This window comes from Diceros bicornis, chromosome 23, assembly GCF_020826845.1.
Source record: "Diceros bicornis minor isolate mBicDic1 chromosome 23, mDicBic1.mat.cur, whole genome shotgun sequence".
NCBI classification, from domain to species: Eukaryota; Metazoa; Chordata; class Mammalia; order Perissodactyla; family Rhinocerotidae; genus Diceros; species Diceros bicornis.
Genome location: NC_080762.1, coordinates 33,278,089 through 33,305,034, shown reverse-complemented (window position 1 = coordinate 33,305,034; position 26,946 = coordinate 33,278,089). Strand labels below are relative to the sequence as shown.

At 34.2% G+C, this 26,946-nt stretch overlaps 1 protein-coding gene across 1 annotated transcript in view; it reads right to left on the bottom strand.

Annotated features, from left to right (window-relative positions):
* Nucleotides 1-26,946, bottom strand: part of ASCC3 (activating signal cointegrator 1 complex subunit 3) — a 336,770-nt gene that overhangs the window by 221,213 nt on the left and 88,611 nt on the right. The window contains exons 9-10 of the mRNA XM_058566571.1: nt 12,360-12,560; nt 11,773-11,913 (exon numbers count right to left, since the gene is read on the bottom strand). Of these exons, the coding sequence (XP_058422554.1) occupies nt 11,773-11,913; nt 12,360-12,560 (342 nt within the window). The remainder of the gene's footprint in view (nt 1-11,772; nt 11,914-12,359; nt 12,561-26,946) is intronic.

Sequence of the window (26,946 nt, the reverse complement as noted above, 5' to 3'; positions counted from 1 at the left end):
CAGAGTAACACAGAATGTTTTCATTCAGCACATCCTTTAAGTAGAGATTTTTTAAAATTTCAGAAGTAAGTGATGAGAATAAATTCACAATTTCAAAAAACATCACAGATACTAATAAGTACATAGAACGCTCTTGTGTTTCTGTGGATGCCTCAGGGGAAGAAACCCGAAGATGTGTCTGTATTATGCAGTCCCTGCCCTACCAACGCAGGTCAGTTTTAGAGGAACTGACTGTTCAAAGAGTAAAGACAATACAGTTTCCCTGGAACTGTCATATATTTCTGCCTATATACCAATATCCATAAAAATGCAAGCTGTATCATAAGACTCATGAAATGTATTTACCCTGGAGTTGTCAAGAATCCTTCTAATTTCTATAAAATAGGAATCTCACTAACTAGATCTATGTCTTTTTTTAACTGCACACTTTTTATAGAACAGAGTTTATGAAATTTCTCCAGCTGCTTTTGCATCATGGCTAACAATATAATAGCATTATTGAGTACCTAACAATATATATTTCACCACTCCTAGATATAAAACATTTGATCCTCAACACAGGAACGCAACCAGAAAGTGCCAGCACAGCACAGCTAAAATCTGTAGCATCCTACTAAAACTGAGGGCCATTCAAGTGTGTACAGATCCCACGGATGATGTGCCCAACAAAGATACTTCAGAATTGTTAATTCTAAAGTCATGGTACCCTCTGCTTTATGTAAAAATGGTCACATTGGGTCAGGATTGCTTTTCACCTGAGAAGAGTGAACCATTATAACAGACTATGCAGAATTTTATATATTTGTGCTTATCTGCTCCCTCAATCCAAATTTCAAGGGAGAGGGCCCATTGCTTTCATCAGATTTTCACTGGTCTATGATCCAAACTCCTCTGAGAACACTGCCCTTAGGTGGGTCTCTCCTGCTCACCTCTGATACAAATTAGGTTCATCAGATTAAAATCTGCCTCAGGGTGCTTAGACTCAATCACTCATTCACATGACCAATAAAAATATTACTGACCTCAGTTTTTATTTAAACTACATAAAATCAAAGCAGAATTTTAAGAAATTATGAGAAAATGAAATGCTTTAAAAACTGAAAATCAGCTTTAACAGTAAAATGGAACCATTTTATTACTATATAGCATTAATTTACTTATAGAAAAAAGTTAAATGCCTATTATAAGTTTGCTTCAAATCTTATGATGCAATACAATTACATTATTCATTATTTCCTACCTCACATCTAAATTTGATCCTACAGGAAGGAGTTCCTTATCCAGGGTTCTGAATTTCTGGAAAATTGGGGATAAAGTGAAGGTCACAAATTAGGAAAGACCTCAGACCCCTACCAATGCTTCCAAAACTAACCAGAGGCAGTGCTATATTTCTGACCTCCATATTTGTGAATATAGAATGTATTTTCCTATAGACACCTTCTAATGTTGGTCCATAACTGTATCTCCAATTCCAAGCTCAAAAAAACTCTGAAAGACAAAGTATTTTCTAATCTTTCACTGCAAAATCTGACCTGAACTGATGTGTAAATTCACACTTGGTGGGAATACCAAAAAGTTTTGCTGTAAAAGCATTAATGTGTTTGATTATAGGGTGCTGCCCAAGACCCCACTGGGAACATTTTCCCATTATTAAGATCACAGCACGGTTTCAGCTTACATGATTATTTTTATGGTCCTGCACTACCATGCAAAGCAAGCAGTGAGGACCCCAGCAAATACTGAAGTCATCAATACTGAACCCTTGAAGATGGGGACATATGGCATATTTGTAATACCCTAAAAGAGAAGAAAACACAGAATACCCATCCACTTTGTACAGATCCACAGATTCCTACATGCCAGAGCTATTTTTTAAAGGTCCATAAAACCTATCATTGCATCTACTGGAGACTGTTATTGAGGATTTGTTTCATTAGATTACTGATTGTTCTCTTTTTAAGAGCTCTTGGGAAATACTTTTGCCTCTTACCCTCAAGAATAGCTTCTCCTGGGCAAATGGTCACTGTGATTTATAAACCTGGTCAGGCCTCCCTCAACTTTGTTATATGCATTATGGCATCAGTACTGTTCTTGGCTCCTCTTTTTAACCTGGCCTGTATTTTCCTTTACTTTTCTTACCTATGTTTAGTTTGTATTATCTTGCTGTTTTGTGTTTGTTTTTTTCAAATGTGCTCATGAAAGAGATTAAATCTTTTATGGAACAAGGAGGGCAAAGTTAATGAGATTCAGGAAATCCTAATCTCTAAGCACACAGCACTTAATACATTTCACCAGATATATTAGGAATTATATACCAAAACCCAAGTTAAGTGACGTTATATTTCTAATTCCAGGAATGTTTCCAGAATCCTTCTGGAGTAGTTTGCCCTTCCAATTCAGTTATGTTTATGACTCCAGCCACTTTTTCATGCTCAACATATTTAAAACCAAACTCACCACTCATTTATAAGAAGTTATAATGTCTTCCCATGTGCTCTTTAGGTGCAGAACTGTCTGCTGACAAAATGTTATTTTGATATATTACATCTGTTTACCCTCCAACCTGTCACAACTACGTCCAGAATGTTAAATGGGCCAAATTCTGCTTACAAGAGCCAACCAAAATTTATAGCTTAAATGACCACTGTACAGATTTTGACCAAATTAGAACACCTATGCAACAGACAGTTCAAGGTGCTGTACATAAGAAGTTCAGAATATCCTTCAGTGTAATCTTTTTAAAATTATTATTGTTTCCTTCATAATCCAGAATACCAGCTTAAATACAAAATTCTCAAATGTGGAAAAATGTAAAGTATGAGAAAAATGAGAATAAATAATCTAATAAGCCCCAAATAAGAAATACGCTCATCAAGCTGTTTCTCTGCTGTTCCCCTTCTATGAAACAGGAGATACTTAGGAAGTGAAATGATCTACTCACAGCACAGACTTGGGAGGGTCTCTAAAGCTTGGGCCAGGGCTTTACCATTCAATCATTTTGATCTAAGATTTTTATCAATCTAACATCTTAAAGATTATAGCTTATTCAACTTGTACACTAATGCATGTCTAAGTCCCAAGTAACATAACAAAATAAAATTGGTGTTTACATTTCTTAAGTTGTAATTGAAAATCAGAAGAAAAAGTAAAAATTTTAATTAATATCTTAAATTTGACAAAATTTGACTAAGATTTCTGACAAGTAGTTTGTTACTAAAATACTGACCAGCAAAAAACACTAATTTCTCACAATAAAAAATGGTTATTAGCTATCCTAAGAAGTAATAAAGAAATTTTTTGTGAAAAATCACATTTTTGATTTATGTGTCTACATAGAAAAGGATCCAAAATAAAATATTTTAGGGTTATAGATGTCCTTAGGAGATTTTGAGATTCATATATTTAAAGAATCTTTTTTCTGGAATAAGACACAAAAGTAATTTATCAAGAAATCTTCCCTTAAAACGAGGTCTGGAACTGCTACGCACAAAGAACCACTAGTACTTTAAAACTTGCCTTTGAGAGAACGTTTATTTTCAATTAGCCAAACTTCTGCTATAACAAATGACATTTTCAAATAGTAGCAAAACTTTCTTTTTCCCCACAAGTAAATAACACAGGGTGAATGCTTTTGTACTTTCGAAGTTTATACACTTTTACATTTCTGTTTATGAATATTTGTTCTCCTCAGAAATAAAATATATGGTTCTGTTTTCAACTTTTAATTTAATGAAGTAATTCAGTAAAAGATTTGGAAGTTTCAGACTTCCAAAACAAAAAATCAACTTTCTTAGTGATCCCTCACATATATCTTAGTCATTCATTATTCCGTGATCATTTTGTCTGTTGTCCATTAGCATGAGAATAATGAATTTTGTAACTTTCACTCAATAAAGTAGAATGAACTGATATAAACTCCCTCTTCATTCAAAAATATAAAATACAAGAGAAATGTTTAACAACACAAACACACACGCTACGATAGAGAATCCAAAGATAAAAACATCAGAATCTAAGGCTGGGCTACCCTCAAAGTTAATGAACCCATACTGCTATAATTTGCAGATTATATCACCACCTATGTAGAAAATCAAAGATATTGATAGATAAGCTATTAATACCAATAAGAGCATTTAGCAGCATTCTGGGATATAACATAAATATACAAAAATCAACAGTGTTCTTTAACTCCAATGATAACCATTACATAATAGAAACTTTAAAAGATAGCAACAAATAATACAAGATCTTCAGAAATAAATCTTTAAAAAAATGTATAAGACCCATGATGAAAATTATAAAACATTTTTGAAGGGCAAAAATAGACGTAAAAAGTGGAAAATATATAACGGTCATGGAGGGAGAGATGACATGATAAAAGTGTCAATTCTCCCCAAAGTATTCCATAAATTCAATGCAATTCTAATCAAAATCCCAACAGATCCTTTGATGTAATGAAAGAGTCTGATTTAAAAATGAAAATGCTCAAGTAAAGTCAAAGAATAGCTAAGGCTATTCTGAAAAATGAGAACAAAATAAGGAGGTGGGATTTGCTTTACATTCAACACTTATTCTAAAATAATAGTAATTAAAACACTGCAATCCTGAGGCCAGGCCAGACATGTAGATCAATGTAACAACAGGAAGCTCAGTAATAGCTACAAGACAACAGTAGAATTTAAAATGTTGTAAAGATGGCATTTCAAACTCACCAGGAAAGGACAGAGAGAAAATGATGAAACAGTTGGCGTTCCTTAAGTAAAACAATAAAATTAGAATCCTTCCTTCACCAAAATAATGCTTAAAACTCAGAGAGATTCAAGACTTAAACGTAAAAAACAAGACTCTAAATCTATTATTAAAAAAATATAGGAGAATGATTTCATAAAATTGGGATAAAGTAGTATTTCCAAGAAACACAACAAACGAAAAAGGCACAAACCATAGAGAAAGTTGACAAATTTGACTACATTATAATTTAAGTCTGTAGGGCTGGACAGGATGGAGGAAACACATTTCATCTTACTCTTATTTATTACATCTAAAAACCCCACATAAAAAAACATGAGAGAGACATTAGAAAACTCCGAAAGTTGGAGAAAAGAAGTGGGACCGTATAAGGACCCCAGGATTCAAGGAATAACCTAGCATAGCAGTGAGTTGCCTAGGGTTTCTTTCTTTTCCTCCTATATATCCCAGCCTGGTGCTGAGGAAGCACACAACTTGAAAAGCTAGAGGGTGCAGAATCTACTCCCAAACAAAACAAAATACCCAAGACACAAGAGATTTCTCCAGCCAAAGTGCTGATAGGGACAGACCTGATGAACAGAAACTTTTTGACAACACCAGCCATTAATACCATTAAGGAACAAAGTGCTCCTCTCCAAACTCACTATGTGCTGAGACCGGCACTGAGGGGGTGCAGCCACGTGTGAAAAGAATCCTGATTACCATCCAGCCAGGCGGTAACAAGACTTAAATAGGAACCAGAGTCTCATAACATAACACCCAGAAGGTCCAGAATGCAACTGAAAACAACATACAAACCAATCACTAAGAAAATCTCAACCCCAATGAGAAAAGACACTCAACAGGTGCCAACACTGACATGATGAAGATGTGGGAAGTATCTGACAAGACTTTTAAAGCAACTATCATAAAAATCCCTCAAGGAGGGGCCAGCCCAGTGGCGCAAGCAGTTGGGTGCACACGCTCTGCTGCAGCGGCCCTGGGTTCCCCGGTGCGGATCCTGGGCGCGCACCGACGCACCGCTTGTTGGGCCATGCTGTGGCGGTATCCCATATAAAGTGGAGGAGTATGGGCAGGGATGTTAGCCCAAGGCCAGTCTTCCTCAGCAAAAGAGGAGGATTGGCAGATGTTAGCTCAGGGTCGATATTCCTCACAAAAAAAAAAAAAAAAATCCCTCAAGGAACAGCTTCAAACACACTTGAAACAAATGAAAAAATTAAAAAGTCTCAGCAAAGACAGAGAAGATATAAAGAAAAAGCAAACAGAAAGTTTAGAACTGAAAACCTAAATTAAATACTCACTCAATAACAAGAATGTAGCCAACAGATAAAAGAATCAGTGGACTCAAAGATGGATCAATTGAAATTATCGAAGGTGAACAACAGAGAGAAAACAGGTTGGAAAAACATAAGTAGATCTTAGGGTCCTGTGGGACAATAACAAAAGATCTAACATTCCTGTCCGTGAAGTCCAAGAAGAAGAAAAAGAGTGAGGGGCTGAAGAAATAAAGGCTGAAAAGTTCCTGAATTTGACCAAAGACATAAACCCACAGACTCAAGAAGCTAAACAAACACCAAACAGGCTAAACTCAAGGAAATGTACAACTAGACACATCATAATCAAACTTCTGGAAACTAAAGACAAAGAAAGAATCTTGAAAAGAGACTTAGAGAAATAACATATTACCTATAGGGGAACAACAATTTGAACAGCAGTAGATATTTTTTCAGAAATCAGAAAAAGGTGGCTCATTTTTCAAGTGCTGAAAGAAAAGAACTGACAATCTGCAAGTCTATATCCAGTAAAAATATCCTTCAGGAATGGAGATGAAACAAAGACATTCTTAGATTTTATACAGAAAGGTAGCAATAGTAAATTAAACATATAATACACAGATTTCCAGATAAAACTGCAACCTTAGCATATGTAATTTCTAACCTATTTTTCTATCTCCTCTTTTTTCCTACCTTCCACCCCTAAGCATATACATATTCTCAGTGAAATAATCAATAAAATATATACCATAGGGAAAATCCCAAGAGAAGAGTAAATCAGGGCAGTGTGACATTAACACTGAGTGTGACATGAGCACATGCATATGCACACCACACACAGTCTCCCAACCAAGGTTGTCAGAGCTCTGATCTAACAGAATAACACAATAGAAACTCAGAGTTCCCTTTGCTGTTGCCTGGGCCTAAGAGATTTGAACAGAATCTCCCTCCATTCCCAGCCAAAACAAAAACAAAACCTGAAATAACCCATCTCAACCCCCAAAGCTTCACAGATAAACTCAGCCCACTATAAGGACGAGCAAACAAATACAAAAGAAGAGGGAGAACAATTTCAGAACTCATAGCAAATGCCTTGCTTTAACAGAGTTACTGACACAACAGAAGAAATCTTTTCTAAAATTTCTGACCACGTTCTGACTACTGCATCTATGATACTTGGAAGGAACGCAGAAGGGATCATCTGAGTTGAGAAAAGACAGGGTATAAGGTAAAGCAGAGCTGCTCAATGGAACCACTGAAAAGCACACTGAATATTGTAAAATAGTAACTCTTCATAAAGGGTACATTTAAAAGGAGAAGTTTGAAATTAATGGTAGAATAATGGAAAATAAGGTTGGAAAAGTAAATTGGTGTTTTCAACGATGACAAACTTACCGAGTTGTTCAAAGTTGCACAAAGTTGCTTTTCAGTTGAACACAAAATAGGTATTTGTTGTCTACACAGACTATTTCTCCTGACAATAAATTTTAGAATTATATAATCCTATCTTTTAAAAGGAAATTTTACATTCAAACCTCAATAAAATCCTAACTGCTACTAAACCTGACAGTCCCTAGTGAACCACAAAACAAATCACATCTCATACTATACTTAATTTATCCAAGATTCTTAACAAGCTAGGTAGTTGGATTTAATTCAATAAACAATAAAGAACCAACTAAAGTTTATGAGCAAGAGAATAATACGATCAGAACAACATGACAGAAAATTGGCAAATGAGATTAATTAGCTTTCCATATTATTAAAAAAAAAAGACAAACAACACTGAAAACATTTTTTTAAATGACAGGAAAAATTTCAGATTATATTAAATGTGTTAATTATTGGGAAAGATTTACAAAAAAAATACAATAGGAATCATTAAAATTACAAAAGCAAAAAAAAGGGAAAGCAGGAAATTAAAACTTCAAAAATAAAAGTTGAGTATGTCTGGACTCCCACGTGCTCTGCAGTATTCCTGCTTTGCTCTCTCTATAGCCCAATCTCAAAGGCAGTGGTAGCAGCACAGTCTGTTAATCTAGGAGAACAGACAGAAGGACAGGGTGAAGAGGTTAGTAATCACATAGCTGCAGGTCTAGGAAAATTACCATCACGGATAGTAGGACGAGGTTGGAGAACAAAGAGCAAGCACAAGACATGAGGTTCAATTTATAAACTATTACTGAGGCTGAACACATGATCCCTGCCCCTACAGAGTTAACAAATATCGACAAAGGATACAGAGCAGGTCTAGGGAAGCACCGAGATGGGTAAAAGGAAAAAAAAAGAGATGCTCATAAACCTTTTGAAAATATATAAATCTAGGTAGATTTTTAAAAGTTTTACTTTCTGTATCTGTAAAATGGTGACACTACTCAATATGGTTCTTGTAATGACTGAGTGAGGATGCACACACACACTTGGCGCAGTGACTGGCGCATAATTTGAATTCAAATTTTATCTGTTGTGTCTTTCCATAAACATTCTTTCATTAGTATCAGTAACACAGTGGGATACAGTATAAGGCCAATCAAAATTTTATTTGAGAGTGGTCTAGACTTCTAAGACCACACCAGATGCAAAAGCAAAGACTTTGTGGACTAGGTATTATTTTATGAATATAAATAAAGGGTGCCATAGGACTCAGGCAATAAACTACTCACAGAGTTTGAACTGAGTTTTGACAAATGGGTAAGATCTGGACAAATGTGAATAGATAAATTATGAAAAAGAGAAAATGCATAAGGAAACTTACCAAATAGCAAAGTTCATTAGAAGAATGGTGAGTAATGTTATTTTAGAAAATGTTACTTTAGAAAACTTATTTAGAAATTAGTAATGTTATTTAGCAAAAATGGTCTGGCTATAGTTTATATTGGAAAGCAGTTGGGACATAAGGTCGAAAATCAAGCTGGATATAGACTGTGAAGAGAATAATGTCATATATAAGGAGCTTTCCCCTATAATAGTGGTTCTCAAAACATTTTCCCTTTGGGACTTCTCTGCATTCTTAAAAATTATTGAGGTCCCAAAGAGCTTTTGTTTTTGTGGGTTATATCTATCGATATTTTTTACATTAGAAATTGAAACTGAGAAATTTTTACAACACAAGAATACAAAATACTCATTCCATTAGCTGTCAGTGATGACAACATCACACGTTATACAGCCTCTGGAAAACTTGACAGTATAGTTGCGAGAAAAGGAGAGTGAAAGAAAATAACATCAAAATATTATGATGAAAATGGATTTTAACCTTGTTGACCACTTGAAAGAGTCTTAGCAAACCCTGGGTGTCCCCATACCATATTTTTAAAGCTGCCGCTCTATAGCAATGGGAATGACCAAAGCAATGCAGGATTTTTTTAAAAAATTGAGCCTGTTAATGATGTTCAGAAAGACTAAAGCAGAAAGATACAAAAGAAAAGCCCTGGATTTGGCACAGCAGTGAGATAAGACTGCCAAAGCCAAACTTACCATTTACAGAAAATTTCTTAAGGCTAGACATAAAAGCAATAAAGAGGAATAAACTGACTTAATTTTTTCCCTAAACTTCATCATACCCACCAGGATAGAAAACTCATTTCTTTAGGTGAGATACATCTTAGGTATGATCTCAGATAGTCTAGAATGGTTCCAATTTGAGGAAATTTTATTTTTAATGAAGACAAATTTTTAAATGTCATATTTTGATTTAATGTACATGTCTTTACAAGACATTATGAAAATAAAAATCACACACTAAAAAAAAATTATCTACCAGTCTATGTGTCCTGATGAGTAGTGTTGAGATATGATCTCTGTAATTATATGTTCAGCTAGCCCTGGTAGCTAGCCTTGGAATCTACCATACACAACACCACTTCTATGAAAACATGAATAAACTTTCAGAATCTAATGTGTCCATAAATTTGGAAACCGTACATAATACTGTACTGTTACACAAATCTATAAAACTCCCTTCTCTTTATTATATAAACTTTTTTAAACATGATTCAGTTCATTGTGTTAAGTATACAAATTACATAAAAAGAACCAAAATTTGTTAAGGACTATATATAAATATAACTGTTACTCTTGTTTTCAAGTGACAATTCTCTAGATTCTTTAACAAAGCTAAATTTAGAACATTTCAAGGAAAAGCCTGGATGATATCTAATCACGCAAATTTCATAAAGAATATTAGAAATTTGATTATATACCAAAGACTAGAGAAAGTCATTTTAACTAAAAGGCACTTTAAGAAATTATTAAAATGTCTCTAGGCAGATGATTAAAATAATGACAATAAAAGGCATTTTGCATTTAATATATCAAATATAATTACTGATTTTTGAGAGAAATTAATTTGAAATAAGATTCTATAAAAATATTATGAGGAAAAAAATGATGGGTTTTGGATTAACTTTTAAAAGAGTATCTATGAAAGACAAACTTAAAGACAACTGGTAAAATGGACATAAATGTGGATTATAATGCACCCTATTCTTATCAACCCCAAAATACATTTAACTGGAACCTGATTATCTATCTTTGTCATGTGGTTCAGTGTACCCGGGGTACCTGATGTAGTGCGTTGACTGGCAGCACCCCAAAAGATATATACACCCAGAAATGGTGAATGTAACCTTATTTGGAAAAAGCATCTCTGCAGATGTAATTAAGGTAAGGATCTTGAGAGGAGATCATATTAGACTAGGGAAGGTCCTAAATCCAATGAATAGTGACCTTAGAAGAGGAGGGGAAAGGACATGCAGGGGAGAAGGCCATGTGAAGACGGAGGCAGAGACTGGAGTGATGTGTCTACAGGCCAAGGAAGGCCAAGAACTGCCAGCGGCCACAGAAACTAGGAGACAGGCACGGAAAGGATACTCTATCAGAGCCTCCACAAGGAACTAACTGTGCTGACACCTCGATTTCAGACTTCTGACCTCCAGAACTGTGAGAGAGTTAAGTTTCTGTTATTTTAAGCCACAAAGCTTGTAGTAATTTATTATGGAAGCCCTAGGAAACTAATATACCCTCCAATCACATTTTAAATCAATGTCCATTCATTGTTCCAAAAGCTGTATCACCCCTGAATTGTTCCATTACCATTTGGTCATCCCTTATTATATTTTTTAGAAGCACTACGGACCCTACCACATGTTGCATCCATTCATGATAATCCAGTTGTAGTTCCAATATAGTTTTTGCCAACTCAGCCATAATGTAAGATCCCTGAAGGTAGGGACTGTATTTTAAACATCTTTGTTGTCATGCATCTCACCTAATACAGTACTATACACAGTGCATGATTAAATAACTTCTTATTTGATAAAGTAAAGAATGACTAAAAACTTTTATTATAAGTTAAACCATCCTTATGGAATGGTTTAGAATACTAGTGGGATCATTTAAAGATCTACATATTTTCCTGCTCTTAAAATTGAACTTTGGTCTTATCCATATCCTTATTCCCTACTATTTTAAAAGAACATTTACTGTCAATGGACTTAAAATCTACACTAGGAATCTAACAACATTCAAGATAGAGCAAGAATCAAAGAAATTAGAAGAGAAACCATAGAACAAAGCACCACCAAGAACCTCTTTTGTAGGTAAGATGTGGTTACAAATAAAAGAAGTTCATTACATTACGTTAGTAGTATGTTTTATAATTACTTAAGGTACAGTTGTTTAACAATTTTCACAATTACCTGAAAAAAAAGAACAGTATTAAACAAAAAGATCTAAGTATACAACATACCTGAGTTCGTAAAATTTCACTTTTTGACAACTGCATATCACCAGTCAGTTCTTTCACAACAATGCCCAGTGGTTCTAGACGTTTGCTGAAGTAATTTGTCATCTCAGCTGCCAAGGCTTTCATTGGAGCAACATATACAATCTGTACCAAACAAACACTGGCTTGATGAATGAGCAAAAACTACATTGTCATTTGTTTCACAGTAGTCAATACAAGTCACAGTTTATAGTGAAATATGATTCTAGCCACTTCAAGTGAAAAATCTTAATAGTGATATATGAAAGGTACTTTGTTGGATAAGTGTGCAGGCTGTTCAAAGGACAATAGAATTTGTTTACACAGCCTCATCACTTTGACAATTGGTTCTGCTTCAAAGCTAAAGGTATTTTCCTAGCTTTTCACGGGTGTAATGGGATTTTCATAACACAAATAGGGATTGCCTTAATAGTAATGAAGTAAATCAAGCCGCATTCTTTATATGTACAATATCCTTAAAAATGTCCAGATTTCATATAACACGTACAACTAAAAAAATGATTTTACTTTTACAATTTAAAAAGCTGTTGTCTGGCTTGTCAATTTCCTACCTTAAATTCATTCTTTTTGATAACACCTTGTTGAAAATGTTGGCGAATTTCATGCAAAACTGTAAGCATTGCAATGTTGGTCTTTCCAGCTCCAGTAGGGGCACAAATCAGCATGTTCTCATTGGTGTTGTAGGCAGTCTCAAACACAATTGACTGGATTCTATTGAGTCTCTTCATTCCTTTAAAAGCCAGCTGCCCAATCTAAAAAAAACATGACTCATCATAAATGATAATAATGTGAAGGATCGATACAATGTATGTAAAAAATTTATTTCCTTTGATTAAAAACAAAAACAAAAACAACCAATTTGTTCAGTCTCGCAATATGTGCTATATTTAAACTGAAGAGTGTACAACTGAGAACAAGTCGCAACTACTGTACAATTCTAATGCATTTGGGAATTTCAAACTAAATTTGAAAAATATAATAATAGGACTATACCTATATCTTTGTACACAATCCTAAGTATAAAACAATGATAAATTAATAATATTAGGAAACAAAATTAAACACAGGTATCTTTTGAATTCATATGATGATACTTTAGTTTATTTAGATAGAAGACAACTAATGAACATGCAAACAAGAAACTTCCTGGGGATATAAATAAATAGGAAATTCTATTTCAATTTTATGGATTTTTAACAAACTTTTTGAAAAGGCAGCCATAATAGTAGGAATAACAGCTGTAGATTACCTTTTTTCAAAGCTTACATTGCAACACACGCAATTGTAGGCACTCTGATATATTTCTTTATTTAATCCTCGAAACAATTCTATAGCAAAGGTTCTATTACTATGTCCTTTTAATAGAGAAGAAAATTAAGACATAGCAGTTACATAATTTTTCCTAAAGTCTTCCTATAGGAAGAGTCTTTAGAGATGAAAACTAAAATGTCTGAGAATAAATAAAACACTGGATGGGAATCATGACAGGATACTGGAATGGCTATATTAACGTCAGAAAAAAACAGATTTCAAAGCCAAGAACATTACTAGAGATAAAGACAGTCATTTCATAAGGACAAAGAGGTCCATTAATCAATAGGACATAGCCTTAATTACTTATATATCTAGTAGCAGATTTTCAAAATACATGAAGCAAAAACTGATAGAAATGCAAAAAGAAAAAGATAAATGCACAATTATAGTCAGAGATTTCAATATCCCTCTCCAAGAGTTGACAGAACAAGCAGGCATGAAAATTAGCAAAGCTATAGACTTAATCGACCTGACAGTTTTTCATCTAACAATAGTACAATACACACACTCTTCAATGGCTCATAAAATATTTACCAAGATATACTGTATTCTGGGCCATAAAACAAGTCTCAATAAATTGAAAAGGAAGCATTCATACAAAATATGTTCTCTGATCACAATGGAATTAAATTAGAAATCCTTAAAGATCCTAAGAAAATATCTAAAGATTTGGAACTAAATAACTATATGGCATTCATATAGGAAAGGAAGAAAAAAAACTTTTTTTAGAGATGACATAGTTTTGTCTGCAATAAATCTGATTAAATCTACAAAAAATCTCCTAAAATTAATGAGTGAATTGTAGGATGGTTGGAGGGTACAAGATGAACATTAAAAAAATAAAAAGAAACATGTATTTCTATATTCTAGCAACAAAAAATATGAAAGCAAAAAATTTTAAAAAATCAATTATAATAGCATCAAAATTATGAAACATTCAAGGATAAATCTGAAAAGAGATGAAAAACACTTATACACTGAAGACTATATAATTTTCTAAGAAAAATGAAAGTAAACTTAATATTCTTAAGATTCAATTATTCCCAAGCTGATCTATGTAGATTTAATGCAATTCCAATCAAAATCTCATCAGGCTTTTTTGTGAAAATCGACAAGCTGATTCTAAAATTTATATGGAAATACGGAGGATCTAAAAGAGACAAAACAACTTTGAAAAAGAAGAACAATGCAAGAGAGCTAAAGCTACCCACTTTCAAGATTACTAAAAAACTGGAGAAATCAAGACAGCATGGTATTGGCATAAAGATAAACAAATAAATCAAGGAACACAATAAATAATCCAGAAATACACCCTCACATATATGGACAATTGATTTTTGACAAAAGCTCAAAGGCAATGCAGATAATAAAGGATAACATTTTCAATAAACGATGCTGGAACAAATGGATACCTCTATACAAAAGAATGAACTTGGATTCACACCTCCCACCATACACAAAAATTAACTCAAAATGGATCACTGACCTAAACGTAAAAATTAAAACTATAAAACTTGTAGAAGAAAACAGGAGAAATTCTTTGTGGTTTTAAGTTAGGCCAAGATTTCTTCAAAACAGCATAATCCATTAACAAACAAATTGAGAAATTGGACTTAAGCAAAATGAAAAACCTATAATCTTCAAGACATTGTTAAGAAAACGAAAGAAGAAGCCATAACATGGGAGAAAATCTCTGTGAAGCATATATCTGATAAAGGACTCGTATCCAGAATATATAAAGGATTCTCCAAACACAGCACTAAGAAAACAAACAATCCAATTTCTAAAATGGGCAAAAGATCTGAACAATCACTTCACTGAAGAAAATATCCGGGTGGCAATAAGCACGCTAAAAGATGTTCAACATCATTAGTCATTAGGGAAATGAAAGTTAAAATGACAATGAGATGACTCTACACACCTACTGAAATAGTCAAAATTTTAAATGCTGACCACTGCAAGTGTTGGTGAGGAGCGGAAGAACTGGGACTCACACGTACTGCTGGTAAGTATGTAAAATATTACAATCGCTTGGAACACAACTTGGCAATTTTTTTTTTTTTTTTTTTTTTGTGAGGAGATCAGCCCTGTGCTAACATCCGCCAATCCTCCTCTTTTTTTGCTGAGGAAGACGGCCCTGGGCTAACATCTGTGCCCATCTTCCTCCACTTTATATGGGACGCCGCCACAGCATGGCTTGCCAAGCAGTGCGTCGGTGCGCGCCCGGGATCCGAACCAGCGAACCCCGGGCCGCCGCCGCGGAGCGCGCGCACTTAACCGCTTGCGCCACCGGGCCGGCCCCGCAATTTGGCAATTTTTAAAACGTTAAACATACACCTAATATATGATCCAGACATACTACTTCCAAGTTACCCAAGAGAAAAATAAGTATATATACGTACATACCAAAAATTGTACATGAACGTTCATAGCAGCTTTATTTGTAATAGCCTAAAGCCAGAAACAACTCAAACGTCCATCAACAGATGCATGGATAAACAAAATGTGGCACATTCATACAATGGAATAATACTCAGTAGTAAAAAGAAATGAATTATTGAGACATATAACAAAATGGATGAATCTCAAAATGATTGTGTTGAATGAAAAAAGCTAGACCAAAAATGAATACATACTGCAGGGTTACATTTATATAAAAATCTAGAAAATAAAAACTAACCTACAGTGACAGAAAGCAGATTAGCTGACGCTTGGGGATAGGAAAGTGGGGGGAGGGAGAGAGAGGAGGGATCACAGTGGGCACAAAGCACTTTTGGAAGTGACAGTGACAGTTATGTTCACTGTCTTGATCATCGTGATGGTTTCACATGTGTTTGCATATGCTAAACGTAACAAATTTTCACTTTAAATATGTACAGTTTATTATATGCCAGTTATACCTCAATAAAATTGTTTTAAATAAATAAAAATAATATAAAATGCAATACAGACATCTATTATATCCACTTATGCTTTCGTTTGGACAAAACACACACTTTCAAGAGATCAGAGTAAAATCTCTAGGGCCTAGAAATTCTTAGCAGACCAACTAAACATCTGAGAGTACCAGTGATACTTTGTTCATCAATTTCCTCTGATGACTCAGCCTTGGATAGGCAGTACAGCACATTTTTCAGAACATGGGGCTTGAGGTCAGAAGCCCAGGTCAAAATACAGGGTTTGCCACTATTTGCAATTTAACTTTGAACATACTTAATATCTCTGACTTTTATCTCCTCTTCTGTAAAATAAGGTTGGAAATATTATCATGCCAGGTTTGTGTAAGTATACTCTATGATGTTCACACAACAATGAAATCACCTAACGACACATTTCCAGGATGTATCCCCATCGTTAAGCGATGCGAGACTGTAGTATAAACCAAACACAGAGTAGGTACTTGTTTAATGTGTTGAAATAAATTAATAGCACCTATTATTTATCATCACTGTCACAGGTCTTCTTCGTTTTTATATGAGACTTACTAAAATAGTGCTGTGAATGAATGCTGCAATTTCCAAACAGTCTTTACAGACTTGTAACAAGAAACAGAGTCTACTATTGCTAAATTATAAATCTGATCATGTCATGTCCCAGACTGAAAATTTTCAAAGACTTTTCATTGTCAATTTTAACTCTACAGGATACGCAGCATATAAGATCCTTCAAGGCACAGAGTGTGCAGCAAATAGGACCCTACAAAACGTGAACCCTGTTATTATCTTCCACCACCACTCTCCATTACTAGTCTCTGAACATTCTTTGTGCCTTTGCACTACCTATAACACCTTTCCCAAGCCTGAGAAACTCTTCTCAAGTTCAAGTTCAAATGTAATTTCTGGTCCTCTCCAATTCCTTAAGCAATAATTATATTTACTTATTTATACTTTGTCATATTTCAAAAGATTTAAGGAACTCTCATTTTTCTCAGCAGCTAAACATTCATACAACCTCCTTTATATATTGTCATTATATTGGTTTATACATGTATTGAGTCCACTGGATTGAAACTAAGAATTCAGTTTTATTACTCTTTGTATTACCCTAGTACCTAGCCAATTGCCAGGAACATAACAGACCTCTAAATAAAATTTTAATGATTGATAAATCAATTGTATAAATGAGGAGAAAAGTCTTAAAAAGATATGCACTAAATAAACAATATCCTCTAAAAAAACAGTAAACTGGATCTAACTAAAATATATAGCACTTCAGGAAACAACCTATACTCAACCCTGAACAAGTAACTTATTTTTGGTCTTAAAGGTTACAGTTCAAGCAAGAAATAAACTTAAGCATGCATTACAAGAATATAATGACAAACAAACCTATTACATGGAGGTTTATAACATTCTATTCAATTCAACAGTCATTTACTTACCACTTGTATAAATATTATTATACTAAGGATATGTCAGTATAAATATTCATTTTATTAACAGAAGTTAATGTATAAAATGATCCTTACAATGGATTAGTTTGTGGTTTAAAGGAAAAAAAAGGGCATGTTAAAAACCATATTACATCATTTTAGTTTTCTATAAAGATATGAATTATGTGCTGAGGTATCTGAGGGGAGAGTCATTAAGAAGAATGCCATTTCAGGCAGAAGGAACACGTAGAAGGTAGAAAAACACCTAAAACTAGTTTAAAGTTAGTAATTGTGTGATGGATAAGGAAGGAAGGGATACCAGAGACGACGAAAACGGAAAAGAAGGCCATGACCGGATGCTGAAGACCAGACTACTGTAGACACTCCTCTAGAAACCTCTTAAGCTTTCCCTGAAAGACTAAATGAAGAAATCAGCAGAGGAAACTGAGGCCTGGAGAAGTTAAATAACTCACCCAAGTCCACACTGCTAATAAATTGTGGAAGAGATGGGACCTGAACTCAGTTTGTCTTAGCTCCAAATACAAATTAGCACCACATTTACGGTTAAAAATAATATTATAAGATGATTTATTTTGCCAGTCAATTAATGTCTCTACATTCATTTCAAACGAACCACTGCAAAAGAATCCTTAAAATATTGTTGCATATATACACTTTACTATCAACAGCACATGCTCACGAGAAACAGCAAGTTACAAAAAACACCCTCCAAAAATTTATAAATCACTTCAAACAACCCATGTTCCACCTCCTCCCCCAAAAGCTTCTTTTTGTTTTTCATTTTGAATTTAGGATAATGAATGAAATAATTCTCACCAATAAACTTGTTGGTAAAAAATAAAAGGAACGTGCACAGATAGCAATTGTAACAGTACTAAAAGATTTCACTAGAGGACTCAGTATATTTCAAATTCTATCTGTGAGCTACTGGCATATGAGGCAATTAAGTTAAAGTTTATTACGCATAAGAGATTTCTTGTATTTGAATGATATTCAAATTATATTCACAAATATCTTAAGTTAAGAAAACAAAACTTTACACTTGATCTTAGCCAAAGGCCAAGAAGTGATCACAAAAGATTAAAGAGGAAGAAAAGTGTGGTAATATCAAAACTCTATTCAAATTTAGAACTATGTAGTAATAATATTCATTGTTTTATTTATATTTCATACATACACTAATGTCTAATTAAATGATGCTAATAATCATTGCTTCCAAATATTTGGTATTCTTCTAACTTAAAAACAACATGTTTTGACTTTATATATTAATGAATGCATAAAATTAAACTGTAATTATTTTTCTTAGCATGTCAGCATTTGCTTTTAAACAGAAAACTGAGTATCTCATGGCTCATTTGTCATAAATACTTTATGTTCAGCCCAAATAGCCATTCTAAATATACAGCATTTTTCCATTTAATTGGTATTAACTAACTACATTTTGAAAACATGATTATCAGCAGGTCAAAAATATTTATTTATTCACTTATTTTATTTTTTTATTGATATCACAATAGTTTATAACATTGTGAGATTCCAGTCGTACATTATTACTTGTCAGTTACCAAATAAATGTGCCCCTTCACCCCTTGTGCTCACCCCCCATCTCCCTTCCCCCTGGTAACCACCAAACTGTTCTCTCTGTCCATGTGTTAGTTTATAGCCCACATATGAGAGAGGTCATACCGTGTTTGTCTTTCTCCAGATCAAAAATATTTTAAATGTTACAAGCTTCATCCTAAATCCACTTGTTTATGTATATTTTAGATTCATCAGACTACTAATTTTACAGAAATGACAATACTGTACAATTTATACAATTCCATAGAAAATACATATGTTTTGAATATCCCTTATCACTGGCTACACAGGCTGCTCTCAAGTGCATACTTTAGTTTTAAAAATAATCTGGATGATAGTATTTACCTGGAAGAACAAAAATATACATTAAACATACTGCATTAACTGTTTATAATAATCAAATGTAGGTACTCATACTGGTAGTTGATTAAAAAGCATTAACTAGATATCTGATATGAAGCCAGGACCACGCTGTCCCTTCAAAGCTAGTGCAAAAATCATAAGTTTAAGTTTAAAATATTCTAACAGTAGACATTAAAATTTCAACACATATTTAGAAAAAAATCATATAGATACCAAAGACATACACTGTATAATTTTCACAGTTTAAGCTTCCTCTGGCTCTAGACAGCATCTAGCTTAGTCTCAAGATTTCAGAATCAGAGACGATCGTGACTCAGCATCCTCAATTCAAGCTCTATATGCTGGAATCCCACCACTCTAATATTCCTCACAAACCATGCTCCACACCATAAACTACCTAACAACCATGGGATTAAAAATAAAAAATTTACATGAATACCTTACTTAACACCCTTGAGTATTCATTAGATAGTTAGATAAATTTCTTCTAGATAATTAGATAGTTTTTTCATTTAACGGTCTTTAAGTAGTCACTGCTTTGTGTGTGTGTGTGTGTGTGTAAAACTACTTTCAGTAATCATTCTAAAATAGATAACTTTGGGCATCCTTAATAGGACATGTTCAAAGAAAATTTGATCTTTCATTCATAGTTGACATCATCATCCATTCATTCGGCAAATATTTATTGAGCACATCCTCTTGTGCCACAAATTGTTCAAATGGTCCAAAAGACAGTCATACAGCTTATATTCTAATGAGGATTGGTGACACCACCAAAAAAACTATTAGAACGAATAAATGAATTCAGTAAAGTTGCAGGATATAAAATTAATATACAGAAATCTGTTACATTCCTATACACTAACAATGAACTACCAGAAAGAGAAATCAAGAAAGCAATCCCATTTACAATTGCATCAAAAAGAATAAAATACCTAGGAATAAATTTAACCGAGGAGATGAAAGATCTATACTCTGAAAACCATAAGACACTGATGAAATAAACTGAAGATGACACAAACAAATGGAGAGATATACCATGCTCATGGATTGGAAGAATTAACATTATTAAAATGTCCATACTACCCAAAGCAATGTACAGATTCAGTGCAATTCCTATCAAATTACCTATGGCATTTTTCACAGAACTAGAAGAAATAATTCTAAAATTTGTATGGAACCACAAAAGACCACAAATAGCCAAAACAGTCTTGAGAAGAAAGAACAAAGCTGGAGGTAGCAAGCTCCCTTATTTCTATATACTACAAAGCTATAGCAATCAAAACAGTATGGTACTGGTATAAAAACAGACACACAGATAAGTGAAACAGAATAGAAAGACCAGAAATAAACCCAATCTTGTACGGTCAATTAATCTACAACAAAGGAGGCAAGAATATACAATGGGGAAAAGACAGTCTCTTTAATAAATGGTGTTGGGAAAACTGGACTGCTACACGCAAAATAATGAAACTGGACCACTTTCCTACACCATATACAAAAATAAACTCAAAATGGATTAAAGACTTACATGTAAGACGTGAAACCATAAGACTCCTACAAGAAAACATAGGCAGTGAGCTCTGACATCAGTCTTAAGAATATTTTTTTAGATATGTCTCCTCAGACAAGAGCAACAAAAGCAAAAATAAACAAATAGGACTACATTAAACTAAAAAACTTTTGCCCAGTGAAGAAAACCATCAATAAAACAAAAGGCAACCTACTGAATGGGAGAATATATTTGCAAATGATGTATCTGATAAGGGGTTGATATCCAAAATATATAAAGAACTTATACCACTCAATATCAAAAAAACAAACAATCCGATTAAAAAATGCACAGAGGACCTGAACAGATATTTTTCCAAAGAAGACAAACAGATGGCCAACAGACACATGAAAAGATGCTCAACATCACTAATCATCAGGAAAATGTAAATCAAAACCACAATAAGATACCACCTCACACCTGTCAGAATGGTTGTTATCAAAAAGACCAGAAATAAGAAGTGTTGGCAAGGATGTGGACAAAAGGGAGCGCTCGTGCACTGTTGGTTGGAATGTAAATTAGTACAACCACTATGGAAAACAGTATGGAGGTTTCTCAAAAAATTAAAAATAGAACTACTATACGATCCAGCAATTCTACTTCTGGGTATTTATCGGAAGAAAACGAAAACACTAATTCAAAGAGTTATATGTGCCCCTATATTCACTGCAGCATTATTTATAATAGCCAAGATATGGAAGCAACCTAAGTGTCCACTGATAAATGAATGGATAAAGAAGATGTGGTGTGTACACACACACACACACACACACACACACACACACACACAATGGAATATTACTTAGCCATTAAAAAGAATGAAATCTTACCATTTGCAACAACATGCATGGACCTAGAGGGTATATGCTAAGTGAAATAAGTCAGAGAAAGAAAAATACTATATGATTTCACTTATATGTGGAATCTAAAAAACAAAACAAACAAACATAATGAAAGTGGGAGACAAAAAGTCAACATATTCACTAATGAACAAACAGATTAATTCAAACATTGATATGAATAAATTTTTAATATATATTAAATATATATTTAATATATATTAGTATACTACAGTAGTATACTACTAGTATACTACTAGTATACTAGTATACTATATACTAGTATAATACAGTAGTATACTACTGAGGAGTGGGATGTAACAGTGATTTTAAATTAGGTCTCCAGGAAGGTGCCTCAAGAGAGGTGACCTGAGTTGAGAAGAAAATGACAAGAAGCAGGCCATAAGAAAATATGGACGCATAGTGTACTCAAGGCAGAAGGAAGACCTAGAGCTAGACCACTAAATCAGGACTAAGCTAAAATGTCCAAGGAGCCATATGGAGTAAGCAGTCAGACATGAGATAGGAAAGAGAGATAGGAGTCATATTATGTGGGGAATTGAAGGTCATGGTAAAGAGCTTGGATTTTTATTCTCAACACAATGGAAAATTTTTGCATGACTTTAAGTAGAAGAATGACAAATATATTTTTTAAAGCTCTATCTGGTTACCATGTGAAGACTAGATTGAAGAGTGGTAGAAAACTATGCTACTAGAACAGGTGAAGGATGATGCCCTCTAATTCTCATCTTCCTTCAAGTTCACGGGAATCTCTCAGTAATGGCATCAGAAAGACAAGTTCAGAAAGCTCAGGACTTTGGTATAGCTCTTAGAGACACTGGGACAGGTAGGCTTACGGATATATTAATACAATTTCAGGTAAATTATTGGAAACATACTAGGGCAAGTATCTTTATCTGACTATCATACTTATATAGAAAAATGCATTTGGGTTGTAAATAAACAACTTAGTAATCAATGTCCAAATCATAACCCTTCACATTCTACTATGAATACTAGAAGACCAAACATCAGATACCCTAGCGGTAGGAAATCTGAAGGATTGGGACTACATATTTTAAAAAAAAACAAAGTAGGTGCCAGCCAGGTGGCATAGTGGTTAAGTTCAGTTAAGTTCGCGCGCTCTGCTTGGGCGGCCCGGGGTTCACAGGTTCAGATCCCAGGCACCAACCTACACACCACTCATTAAGACACGCTGTGGCAGCATCCCACATACAAGATAGAGGAGGACTGGCACAGATGTTAGCTCAGGGCCAATCTTCCTCAACAACAACAACAACAACAAAATCAAAGTCGTCCTACAAACCAGAAATAAACAAATGAAAGAAATTTTTAAAAAATTTTAAACATCCCTAGTCTGGATCACCACTGTCCAACAGAAACACAATGCAAGCCACATATGTACATCTAAATTTTCTAGCAGAAACATTAAAAATATTTTGAAGTGAAATTGATTTTACAATAATTTTATTTAGTCCAATGTATCTAAATATTATCTTTTTAGTATGTAATAAAATTAATCATGAAATACTTTCATTCTTTTTTCATACTAAGTCTGAAAAATTAGTGTATTTTACACTTAGAGCACATCTCAATCCTGACTAGCCATATTTTAATTGCTCAACGTCCACATGTGGCTAGTGGTTACCATGTTAAACAGTGCAGCTCTAAAGTTTTTAAACTGATTAATATACTATGATAACATAGGGGACTGCATTGCGCAAAAGGCTCTTAGGGCAACATCTAAAATTCTTAACATGGTCTGAAAGGCCCTGCCATAATCTGAGTCAAGGATATCAGATAAACCTTATTATAAACTTTCAACCTTTGAGGATGCTTTGGGGAAGTGAAAGAATATTAGTTTTTATCTGACTTCTTATTCTCTATAAAGTTATCCTTACTAAGCAAAGAAACAAGAAAACAATCATTCATTGAATGTTAAAGAATGGAATTAACGTTCTTTGCCAACACTGACTAAATCACTAATACTAATTTCTATGTTCCAACCTAGGTCTAAAACAGGTCTGAGCATCCACCACACAGTAAACTGGTCCCAACTGAAGCCTCATCGCTCATCTTTTTTAAAGGTTGACATACTTCATCTGATCAAATGAAATCACTTATAATCTCTAAAGTGCTAAATGATAAATATAAGGAGTTACTTTCCTCTAGAATATGAGACTACCAAGGGTTTGGAATCACGTTTTTCATCTTTGTCTCCCTAATGCCTAGCATAGTATTTGGAACAAAGCAAATATTCGGTGATGTTGTTTTTTCTGTACTCGTTTCAGCTGAGTCATTTTGATTCAATCATAATTATCATCTGTGAGCTGCACTGTTTATGAATTTTCATAAATTAAATAATACTTAAGACACTCCATGTTAAGCATAATGACTATCTCTAGAACAGGGGATTGAGATAAATTTTTCTGCTCACATTATTTAAGTCTGACAACTGTTTTCTATCAGATATTATAAATACTAGCCAAATTATTTTTCCACACTCATTCACTGCAGTTTCCAGTGAAACTAGAAGTTACTTGGATTCCGTCAGCTCCTGCTACATCTGCTTTCGGAAAGAAAAAAAAAGTGTTGTTTCAAAACATACTTTCTACATTTTTAAAATCTTTCAACACTAAGATAGCATTAGAAACTCTAAAGATAATCAAACGCTTAGCATGTCATAAAATATCCCATATTATGAATACATAAAAATTATGTTAAGAAATATTTAATATTCTATCTTTTCTGTTTATCCTAAAGAAATCATTTATTTATCCTCAAGAAATTGCTTGACTGGTTTATACTTGATCCAAATCTAAATGTATATATCTATACTTTTATATATTTATATCACTTTATGTAGATATTATATCAACATATGCTATTATTTTAAAATATCATAACCTCTGGGTCCAAAGATAACAAAATATCGTTTCCTGAAAGACTTTCTAAGAATCAGTGAAAAACTGTGCTTATTTTTTGTTTTGGCTGCAGGAGAATTATAGGGAATTCTTAGGAGGCCATCTAGTCCAAACATGGATCCCCCTCTACCATAAACAGAGTTGGTCAACTAAACTCTAGGTCAGTGTATTTCACACTGCAGGTTATACTCCACTAGTGGGTTATGAAACCAATTTACTGGACTGTGATCAATATTTTTAAAGAATAAAACAGAAAAGAAAAAGAAAAGAGTGCAGTGTTTCACATATGATAAGGGTAAATACCGTTTCATGAAGATTTTGTTTGTGCTTGAGTGTACTGGATCACAATGTAAAATAATTTTTTTGTGTGTGAGGAAGATCAGCCCTGAGCTAACATCCATGGCAATCCTCCTCTTTTTGCTAGGGAAGACCGGCCCTAAGCTAACATCTATTGCCAATCCTCCTCATTTTTTTCCCTTTTTCTCCCCAAAGCCCCAGTAGATAGTTGTATGTTATAGCTGCACATCCTTGTAGTTGCTGTATGTGGGACGCCACCTCAGCATAGCTGGACAAGAGGTGCATCAGTGCGCGCCCGGGATCCGAACCCGGGCCACCAGTAGTGGAGTGCGTGCACTTAACCGCTAAGCCACAGGGCCGGCCCCCTAAAATAATTTTTTTAATGTGAGCTGTAATCAAAGAAGTTTGAAACCTAATGTTATAAACACTTTCTAGTGAACACAAATGTATTCTTTCAAAATATGGCCTATTTCATTCTTGGGAACACAAAAATCTTTCTCTCACAAATGCATATAACCTTGGGCTTAGCAATTTTACTTTTTCAGAATGTATCCAAAAACACTCTTGTACACCAGCAAAATTATGTATGTATAAGATTATTCATCACAAAATTATTTGTCACACCAAAAGCTGGAAATGATCCAAATGTTAACAATAGGGTACCACTTGAATAAATTATGGCACATCCATAAAACAGAATTCTATGCAGACATAAAACAGAATAAGAATGTTTTCTATTTACTGAGATGGATCGATCTTATGTGAAAAAAGTAAGGTGCAGAACAGTATTATAATATGCTATTTTTTGTTCAAAGTTGGTGGAGGTAGGGAGCAGGGAATAAGAATCCACATTTATAGGTGTGCCAGCCCCGTGGCTTAGCGGTTAAGTGCGCATGCTCCGCTACTGGCGGCTCGGGTTTGGATCCCGGGCGCGCAGCGACGCACCGCTTCTCCAGCCATGCTGAGGCCACATCCCACATACAGCAACTAGAAGGATGTGCAACTATGACATACAACTATCTACTGGGGCTTTGGGGAAAAAAAGGAGGAGGATTGGCAATAACATTAGCTCAGAGCCGGTCTACTTCAGCAAAAAAACAGAGGAAGATTAGCATGGATGTTAGCTCAGGGCTGATCTTCCTCACAAAAACAAAAAAAAAGAATCTACATTTATATTTGCTTGTAGACACTCTGGAAAAAAATATAAAATCTAAATACAATGGTTATAAATAGAAGGAAGTAGGATAAATAAGAGACTTCACTATGTAAGGTTTCTAGTTTTTGAAAAGTGATGATAATACCTAGGCAAAAGAGAAAGAAAAAAGAGACTGACTTCTTTAAAAAACTGAAAAACTAAAGAAGCATCTGATTAAGTGGAGAAGCCTAAATGAGCTCTCTGACATTACAAAAATATTTCATATTAAAAAATTCTCATTATTCCTAGAGTTTTACCCTCCAGAGACAAAAAGGTGAATTGAATTACTCTTCTAACAGCCCTTCATATTATTTTAAATCACATGTCCCTGCAGTCACTGTCTTCCTCCACATTCTCTTTCTTGGTCTTAATATGCCTGGTTCATCAAAGGCTTCTCTCAATTAAAAGTTCAGGAATAGAAGAAACAGCAGGTTCTCTCCCTACCTCCAATACCTGTGGCATTACACCTGTGCACTCACCAACCTCTATGGATTCATCAGAGGACCAGATCTGCTATTAAATGCAAGCCTAAACTACATCCTGCTGTTATCTAAAATGTACCCTCCCACCAGTCCAACGCATACTGAACAACACCTACAAAGCGCCAAGCTGTGAGGACTTGTTCTCTGAACTCAAGAATTCACGGTGCAGCAGTG